The 10,391-nt window shown below is 41.2% G+C and overlaps 1 protein-coding gene across 3 annotated transcripts in view; it reads right to left on the reverse strand.

Moving 5' to 3' along the window:
• The window catches only part of Trpc1 (transient receptor potential cation channel subfamily C member 1), a 45,995-nt gene extending 37,591 nt beyond the window's left edge, over positions 1-8,404 (reverse strand). For 2 of the 3 annotated variants that reach the window (XM_029543542.1, XM_021206456.2), the window contains exons 1-2: positions 7,703-8,404; positions 1,026-1,180 (exon numbers count right to left, since the gene is read on the reverse strand). In XM_029543542.1, coding sequence (XP_029399402.1) covers positions 1,026-1,180; positions 7,703-7,922 — 375 coding nt within the window. In that variant the 5' untranslated portion in view covers positions 7,923-8,404. The remainder of the gene's footprint in view (positions 1-1,025; positions 1,181-7,702) is intronic. The other variant, XM_021206457.2, reaches the window with a different exon arrangement.
• Positions 8,405-10,391: the final 1,987 nt, after the last annotated feature.

The following is a 10,391-nucleotide window of genomic DNA, read 5'->3' on the forward strand; positions in this document are numbered from 1 at the left end:
AATAGAGACTTTGAAGAAGTGCCCTATAACTAAATTTAAAATAGAAACTTCAGCAAAACTACTCTAGCAGTACAGCAGTACAGAAGCACTTTGATTTAGTTTCTTGTTGTATTCTAGACAGCTAAGTGACTGGATACCCAATTCCCTTTTCTATACTAAGTGTGTGCATGTGTTGTGTGTGTGTGTGTGTGTGTGCGCACTTGCTTGCATATATATACACACACAGGCTTATATATCAGTCATGATACTGTATTATAAGTAATAGGGATGTACGTACAGTACTTAAAAAAAATATGCTGAGAGTGCTTCCTGATGTAATTCCAAAACTCTGCCTCATTACAGCTACAACAGAAGGAAGATCCAGAGTTCCTACACTATTTATCATGAGTGAACCAAAAAGGGACAGGAAATGATGCTATTATTAGATTATACCTTCACGATGTACATGCATGTCTGCTTTTCTACCTTAACAGATACAAAGACAAACAGAAAGTTCTATCCTCTCCAGTTTTAAAAACAAATCATTCATCTTTAGATGAAAGCAAACACTAAATTTCAAACAAAAAGGAAAACATAATAAAACTTAGGAGAAAACCAAATTGAACTGTAAACTGTTTTGTGAGGAACATTTATTCATGTGCCTATAAATAACCCAGGTCACAGAAAAGCCTGTCCTCTTGTGCTTCTAGATCACTTGCACTATTTTTAGGTATATAATAAAATAGTAATCCTATCAGTAATAAAAAGAATGTCAGTTTTAATAATTCATGATAGTTTACTTCTGTCTGATGCAGGGAAAGGAAACAGGAAGAAAAATATAAATAAATTTAAAATATTACACTTAAAAAGCTTATTTGGGTTTGTTTTGTAAACTTTTTAGGGGCTTAAAACCAAGTAGAAGAAGAAAGACAAAGGAAGAGAAGAAAACAAAGCAAAGAAAAAGAAAGTAAGCTAGAAGGACAGATGAAAGCAAGGCATAGCTAACATTCTTAGAAGCTACTGGATAAAATCATCTAGCCTTGTACCTGACAACCGTAGTCCAAAAGCAGCTGCAGTATGTCCAAGCTTTCGTTTTCAATAGTTATGGTAACAGCATTTCTCCCAAGCACATCTACGCAATTTATGTTCAAGTCACCTGAACTGTTTTCCTCCAAAATCTTTTTAACCATATAATAGTCACCTAAATAACAATATACAAACATAATTTAATACTTAAGACATTAAACAAGAATGACTATATAGAAAATTTTATCCTGCTGAAGTAAAAGATTAAAAATACCTAAACTCATTTTTGCTTTGCAAGTGGACATGTGCACAGAAAATGTGAACATTTCCTGGAAAAAAAGTATATCTTGATAAAACAATACAGATATAAACAGTATATATAAAACAGAAGAAGAAAAATATAAATGTGTAGCATGTAATAAAAATCTCTAATTTAAAATTCCTGATGGTATAAGGAGAAAAACTTATAGAAGATATGTAAAACAGTTTATAGAATACTCCGAAATACAGGCTGGTGGCTACTGTAGAAAAATAAAATGAAACTTAAAAGAAATTAGTTTTAGGTCTCTAATATATACACATTTACTCATGCATCAGATTTGTTAAAATGGAGACCAGAGGTAGAAGATATTAGAAAGAGGGAAAGCATACATTTAAAAAGTAATATGAACTTGACAGTATGTATAATAAGGGTACCTAAGTGCTCTTGCTCCTCCCTCCCTCCCTCCCTCCACACCTCTCTCTCTCCCACACCACACCACACACACACACACACACACACACACACACACACACACACACACACACACTAAATCTTGTTAAGGAAGATGAGGTGTAGAGTATTAATAAACAGAAAACATCCAGCTCACAAAAAGCTAAGTTGGGACTATTATGACTACTTGATCTACCAGGAGCCGGCAGGCTGTCTTCTGCCTAACTTGAAAGCCACAAAATTGTCATCCCATGTGAGGAAAATGGGAATTACTGTCACCAAAGGCCCATTATATTTGCCCACTAATGAGACTGTGTGAGGAAAAAGAGATAAAAACCAAAAGGGAAACTCTCAGAGAGAGAACACAGTGAGATAGTTGTTTCATTTTACTTTTCTAAACACAAAACAAATAATCATTTTACATACAGTAATTCTTTAGATGTCTGTGAGTAAGAAATTGGAAAAGGATAATCAGAGTAGAAACTGGAAGGAGAAGAAATAATTTCATGATACACAGAGAGAAAAAATTGGACTAAATGAGTAAGAAAAGCAATATTGCAAGTAATTAACAGATTTCATCTGTGAAAACTAAAAACTTTTGATTATTTGTAATGTCTACTTACAGTCCTTGTACATTTTAAAAGAAGCTGAATATTAGTTTTCATGATAACACATCTCCTTAGATGTCTCAAGAATAAAAAACTAGTCATGAAATAATTCTCCCATAGCAATAATGAACATTTAAATTCCACTGATGAAGTGATGTTCGTTAAGTGTTCAACCACACCAAGAGTGGCCAAATAATCCATGAAAATGACATCACTATTGCTAAAAAGTAACATTTAAAACTATTTCAGATGGGGCTGGTGAGATGGCTCAGTGGGTAAGAGCACCCAACTGCTCTTCCGAAGGTCTGGAGTTCAAATCCCAGCAACCACATTGTGGCTCATAACCATCCGTAAGAAGATCTGATGCCCTCTTCTGGAGTGTCTGAAGACAGCTACAGTGTACTTACATATGATAAATAAATAAATCTTTTAAAAAAAATATTTCAGATGAATCTGATTCTAAGCCTAGGGATAGGAGAATGCTACCCATCAATCTCTGCTTCGCTCTCCAGGCATATCCAGGTGAAGGTTACTCATTTTAATCCACCTTTCTTGTAATCATTAGGCTTTCCAAATCTAAAGTTGTGGAGTTTCAGTAACTCTGCAGTACTTTCAGCTGTGCCTTCTTTTTTTTTTTTTTTTTTTTTTTTTTTTTTTGTTTTTGTTTTTTTGAGACAGGGTTTCATTCTGTAGACCAGGCTGGCCTCGAACTCAGAAATCCACCTGCCTCTGCCTCCCGAGTGCTGGGATTAAAGGTGTGTGCCACCACGCCCGGCTTCAGCTGTGCCTTCTTAAGTGTTGCTTCATTACTACAGTTTATATTTGCAAGTCATTTAAAGTGATATATCATAAAGGCAAGAACAGCTGTTCACTGTGAGGACCAATACATATGTGAAAGGGAAAGTTAACAGCCCAGATGCTAGTCACAATGCCTGCTATGCCAGACACTCTGTTCTTTCATAGGGAAACTGCTTGCAAGTCACATCTCATCTTTGGAAAATCAATATAATTCCCTTAGTTTCTGATGATATAGTTGTTTTTAAATTTTATTTTTATTTGAGTCTGTGAGAAGTATATGTGTGTGTGTGTGTGTGTGTGTGTGTGTGTGTGTATGTGTGTGTGTGTATTTCTGTCTGTGTGGGTGCCGAGGAGGGGGCTAGAGGTTCAGGCTGGTCTTCTTCTACTGCCACACCCCCTTCCCAGCCCCTGCCAGCCAGGATCTCTCCCTGAGCTCAGAGGTCACCGGCTAGACTGGCTCCCACCAAGCTCCAGGGATCAGCTTGCCCAGGCTTATAGCGCCCTACCAATACACTCTGCTTTTTTCAGAGGCCAGAGACCCAAGCTCCTGGCTTCAGGCTTGCACAGCAGGCACTTTATCTGCCAAGCTACCTCCCCAGCCACTAGACAGTTGTCTTTGTTCAACAAAGAAAAAAGAAATATTTTCCAGTCTATTCCATAGCTACTGCAGCAACATAACAGCAAGTCATTTCAGTCCAATCTCTAGAGTATCTCCCATACTCATTTCCCTGTCCCTGGGACACAGCAAACCCTCATCCAAACCAATACCATCCTTCTGGGTGTGAAAAAGACTCTTAACTGATATGCCCACTGAAAAGTTTTCTCTTTGACCAAATCCTAAGCAAGCTAATGCTCCTTCCCCCCACCCCCAACAAGGCTTCTATCATAGCCCATAAAGACTTGAGCAAAACATTACCATACTTTCTAATAGCTCTAGATTGCATTACTAGCTTGATTCTCTGTAAATGCATGCCCTAAAAAAAAAAAAAAAGTCATGGCTGCCAATTCGTCACTCTCAGTTCATTTGAGCATTAAAGATGGGGGCCCATTTCCTGGCCCTTCTGAAAGGATAGCCATCTAAGCCCCCTTAGTGCCAGATAACAAATCTGCACTGGATTCCCATAAATCAACCACCCACTTTTTATAAATTTTCCATGCTGTTCACTTCCCTGAACCCCAATTCACACTCCTCTCTAACCCTTTAAACAACTAGTTTCCCTTGTCCAAAATGAAGTTGGATTCAGTTCACACTGGGCTCTTTTCTGTATTACTACTCATACAATGTTTTGTACTTTAACACAGGGGGCTAGCAAAATTGTTCTGAAAAAGGGTCAGGCACTAAAATATGCTAAGCTTTGTGGGACATGGTATCTCAGTCACAAGTGTACTCAGACCTTTTTGCATCAAAGCAGACACAGAGCATATGGAAATGAATGAAGATGTGCATCAATAAAATTTCTCAAATTTCATAGAATTTTCATGTTATAAAACTTTTCTTTTAATTAGAAACATTTCTAAGTATTTAAAGCATAAAATGTAAAAGCCAGACTTAGCTCACAGGCTTTGCAAAAACAGATTTGGCTTAGGGATCAGTTAGTTACCTATAGTTTAGCCCTTCCTCTTCAACCCATTCTGTAGAATTCAAAGCATATTATTCTTATAACTTGTGGATTTCTAACATCCTTAATGGACACTATTTTTACTGGGATCTATGAAGTCCACTGGAAACTGGGCTAGCAACAGTAATAGTATGTATCTCAACAACAAATTTCCTCTGTCCAACTCTAATAAATCCTTGAGAAAAACACAGTAGAGAAATGTTACAGCATCAGTTAGGAAGGATGATTCTCTATTTCCTCACTGGCTTCTCATTTGACTTTCTAACATATGGTGGTAAATCTCACCATTTCTGAAAGGACGACAGCATCGATGTTAATCAGTTTTGCTACATGTGGTGGCTCATGCCTATAATCCCAGCACCCAGGAGGCAGAAGCAGGAGGGTTGCTCTAAGTTTGAGGCCAGCCTAGGCTACTTACATAGTGAATTCCAGGCCAAGATGGACTACAGGCCCAAGCCAGATTTGAGGCTAGTTGTGAAGTGTGGGAAGCTTTTGTGTCAAAATATTTATAAATCTTTTCCAACCAAACTTTCTACAAAATACTTTTGTCATGGAATTACAACACTCTACTTAAAATATTTCCAATTATTATTAAAACAGATTAAGAGGAAAAAAAGTTTTGGAACCCAAATAAATCCTACTGGAACTCATAAGTAATTGCTTTGGTGCTGGAATGGTTTAGTCCTGATCGTTCACTTTTGCTTTTTAATGTTATCAATTATGGCTTCTAAGTAACACTTGAACTTCTCATTACCTGTATTAAACTATTACTCCTAGTCTTAGGCTCCTCAGCATCACTAAATTTGGTGCAATCAGTCTGAAGTTTATAGTACTAGGGATAGGAGAAACTCATTACAACAGTGCTTGTACATTCAGATTTAACCTTTAAACGTCCTTCAGCCTCATAACACACAATGTACTGATGTTTCATTTAGGTAATGTGTTTTTAACGTCCCGGGGAAGAGAGGACTCTGTACTAGGGCTAGCTTGCCATCCAAACCTCATTAGGCCACTTAAGATAAACTGAAGCTTAACTTATGTGTGCTCAAAGATACCCATTATGCACATACACATACATTTTCCCCTACTTTTCTTCACTACTGCACATAAAGAAAACATCTTTATTACAGAAAAATTCTTAAAGAATATGGATGTAGTCAGTAACTCATTAACAGAGCTTTTTGTCCAATGCTTTAACACAATCAGGAACTTCATGTTTATATTCTGATAGCAAGGCAAAGAGCAGCTAGTTAAAAAGAATAAAACGGAACACACCGTGAGGTCAAGAGATATGCCAGTAAGGTAGCTAGATGCTCCACCGTCCTTCATTAAAATAACTTCCCATGGTACACTTCTCAACTAGTGTGTTCTAAAACTTTGGTGATTTAAAAAAATGTCCCTGTACAGAGTGCTTAAGTTCTATAACTAGTGACACTTGTGAGCTGTATAGAATGATGCCTATGTAACTCCAGTACCCTACATGCTAATTATACTCTCTTCACCCCTCCTTTATGCAAATTATTTTCCTCATCATACACATCCTTATATTAGGCGCTGACTACCAACATAAAACTTCTCAACAAAATACTCAGGACTCTGCTTCTTAATTACCCAAACCACTCTCCTCCCTAACCTCACACCCTTCAAATCTCCTCCAAAATAGGGAAAACAGAAAGTACCACTAAATATATTAAGGAAGGTGTTAATACAACAGTGGCATATAGTCTCCAGGAAATGTTGCACATTGTGAAACCATCCTGAGCCCTGAGGCACACAAAGCTGCTACAGAAACCTAAAGCACCCTTCCTTAGAATGTAGCAAGCCTATCACAAAGGTGACAGAAGACAATAAAAGGAATCCAGGGGACACCGGGTATTCTGCCCTCCCCATCCCGGCCCTAAATCCATGATGAAATGTCAAGAAGGGATTGCCTTTTGGCCTGGCTAAGATTAAACCTCATCGTGTAAAAAACCAAAAACCTATCTCAAACGCTTTAAAAGGTTTAGGGAAATGTTGTTGACTTAAACCTCTATATGTGAACAAATCCAAAACTTCTGTAACTAGTTTTCCCATAGTGTGAGCTGGCCTCTGGAAGTAGGGTTCAGAAGTCTGCATGGTCCCTACAAAGTTTTCCCAAATAAACACAGCCTTTCAACATCCAACTGCTTAATTGAGGAATGAGAATGTTTCAGTACTTTTTGTTTTTCAGATAAGACATAAAAGCAATCTGGGAGCAACCAAGTTCCATGCTTGTCTTAATGTGGCCATAAAGTGATCAATTTCTAGATTCAAAACCAGTATATTCCACATTATTTCGCCTATACTTTTTTTTTTTACACTACCTTTGCCTCCCTCCAACTCTCTGAAGCAATAAATCTTTCTCCCTAATAAAAAATACCAACACTAAAAGGGGTTCCAGAAATTTGGGGAAAGTTTCGGCAACTAGGGCAGGATTTTTCGTATTATTTGTGTTTAGGATCATGAGATACTACTCAGCTGTAACAGGCTAAGGCACTGCTGGCTGATGCTAAACAGAAGAAAACGTCTTTTTTAAAAACAAAACAAAACAAAAACCTACAAGGTGACAGCCCATAAGTCGGAGGAATCATAAGGGAAATTCAAAGAATTTTCGGATTAGAAGGTCCGAAACTAGGCTCTGGCTCCCAAAGGAAGAAGTAACTTCAAACTAGAGTTCATTAGTGACATAAGTGGAGCAACTTTGGGGTCAAGGCTCCCTCCTCTCCATGGAAACATCCCACCTGCGGGAGTCCACCGCCCCCGCCCTACCTGCCTGCTACTCAAGCTCAATTAGGCAGAAGTCCTGCGGGCTGCGCAGATGTGGGAATAGCCGCTGCACGCAAGGAAAAGCAGGAGGGCCAGGAGTTAAGTTGAGGCAGGGGCCGGACCCGGGGAGTGGGTGCTAGGGTGTCCGGAGGTGGAGAAGGGGGCCTAGCTCTCACCCTTGTCGCACGCCAGCAAGAAAAGCTTCTCATTCAAGGTGTTCTCCTCCTTCACCTCTCGCACATCCTTCAGCGCCATCACTTCGTTGGGCGATGAGGAGGATGGGGAGGAAGGCAGGGAGGAGGAGGAGACGCCCGAGAGGTCGGTGCTCGGGTACAGGGCCGCCATCATCGCAGCCCACGACGGGGGCAGGCCAGGAGACGGAGGCGGGGCCCCCATGGGCGCCGACCCCGACCCCGACCCCGAGCTGGAAAACGGGTGAGTCGTTCCCACGGCCACATCGGCGTGCGGCCCGTTGGCCCCGAAGGGCGTCGCCTCGCCCCGGAACCAGCACTCGCCCTCCACGGACAGCCCCAGGTTGGTGGCCGCGCTGGCGCGGCCCCGGGGCCAGCGCCCTCTGCCCAGCCGCCGGCGCCCCGGTCGAGCTGGTCCGCGCCCGTCCGGGGACGACAGAGTGGAGCGCGCCAGGGCGGCAGCCGAGCGCGGGGCCGTGCCAGGAGCCGCAGGGGCCGCACAGGGGGCGGCCCGGCCTGGGAGGGAGTGAGGGGGCCGCCGGCCGGAGAGCTCGGCGGTGCGCTTCGCAGCACGTCCGGCTCCGGGGCTGTGGGGACCGCTGGCCCAGCAGCACCCACAGGAGGCAGAGGTTCGCGGCTTTCTCCTCACGTCATCCTCAGCCCCGCGGAGGCGACGACACCGGGGCGGGGCTTGAGGCGAAGCCGGGCTAGGGGGCGGGGCTTGCAGGGGCGGGGTGAGGCAGGGGAGGGGCTCCAGGGCTGACGCGCCTCTCTGGTCGGTCGCCTAGCATCCTGGGCGCGTCTGCAGCATCTTTGAGCACCTGAGGGCATGGGAACCGCTTGGTGGCGGATTTCAGGTAATTTTATCCGCTGCCTGTATGTGCTGCTGCTGCTGCTGCAACATAGAAAAGGGCCAAGGAGCTTCTGAAGGATTAACGTTTACTTGAAATCCTGTACGGAATTGTCCTAAAGCCTGGCCAAGCAACCTGATTAAGGAGTTTGTGTTTACATTTCCCTCGTTCCTAAAGGCGTTTTAAAAACTATCTTAGTGATTGAATATGGTCTAATATCCCTGATATTTCTAAAGTCACTATATAGGTATTCGTATGTAAGTCAAAGGCGACCTATAACCGTTGCATAAGCACAGTTTAGGAGTTACTCTCCATACAGGTCCTTTTAGTGGATTGGTTATATTTATCTAATTTTAAGAGATTTGTTATTTAGACAATTGTGTGACGCTCAGTAAATGCGACTTGAAAACTGCATCTTTTCAATAATTTTCAATTGCTTCCTGCAGTCAACAACGGGGGGGGGATCTGAACTCTACGTTTAAGATTTAAATTTTTAAAGCAATGAATAAATATACTTAAATTTGAGGGGAATACTTCCTCTCCTATTCAGGCTACTTTGTCCCATTACTTTCTCTTTCAACATTTAACTTACAAATTCTTAAAAATCAATGTTCTCTTTAGATGTTCTCTAAAAGTCTTTGGTGCCAAAGTCATCTTTTCAAACTTTTTCTGTATTTTACATAAATGATAACCTCGAGTTGCTCCAGTTTTTGTTTCTAAACAATCTCCCAATTGTCCTGTAATGTTTAATACAGTTTCAAGTTTATGTGTTTGGTGAAATTTCCAAGAGGCTCAAGGTGAAGTCAGTGGAAGAGAGGAATGTCTGTACATCTGTATATGCACTTCCTTTGTTGCTCAGCAAAATGTTTAGCCAGTAGCAGAAATCTAACCCTGAGCCATCCGAAATGTCAGTATTAGAAGTTACCTCAAATGACTCACAGCCATACACAGATTCTTTATCCAAAGAATTGTGGGACTGGATTACTTTCTAAGACTGGAGGGAATTCCAACTCCCTTTGGTAGTAATCTTAGGAGACCTTCCAAAGCATTAGAGAGCCTACTTCAGGCAAGCTGATATTATAATACAGGCTTTTGGATTGTCTCAGATACAGACAAACTGCTCAGTGGGCATAAATTGGAACATTCTAACAATACCTATATATTTAGCACATGTGATATGTAGATCAGTATTGGAGTTACGATGAACAATGGTATGCAAAAAACTCAAAAGTAGCATATTACTCTAAGCAACTCCATCAAGTCACAGGTAAACAAAACAAAAACCAAGAGGAATCACAACTCCAGTCAGAGAGGGGAAAGAAATTCAGATTTAGATCTAGTCCTACAAGTAGGAGCCTATTGATATTTTTCATGTTTTCTTCCTTTTATTCCTTGTGGAACACATCGGTCTGTTTCTTTTTCATAGTGCCCACAGAGAGCCCTTACCTCGCTACTCAGATAACCTCCTCACTCTGCTTTAAGTCAGTCTGCAGCAAATCTCCCCCCACGCCATTGCTCTCTCAGTTTCTTCCCAGCTTCATTTCTTGCTGTTGCTTTATTGGCTACTAGGATGTAAGTCAAAAGACTGTTTCTACTTGTCTTAGCTGAGGCCCAAGAATCTAGTTGTGGTACTTGGACACTGGAGACAATAAATTTATGCTAATTATTTTATCCACTCAAATTATTTCGTCACAAACTAAGTTTATAACAATCACGCAGTTTGTCTTTAAAAAAATTCTTCATAGACGGGCGTGGTGGTGCACACCTTTAATCCCAGCACTCGGGAGGCAGAGGCAGGTGGATTTCTTAGTTCGAGGCCAGCC

Source organism: Mus pahari, chromosome 10 (genome assembly GCF_900095145.1).
Source record: "Mus pahari chromosome 10, PAHARI_EIJ_v1.1, whole genome shotgun sequence".
Taxonomy (NCBI): Eukaryota; Metazoa; Chordata; class Mammalia; order Rodentia; family Muridae; genus Mus; species Mus pahari.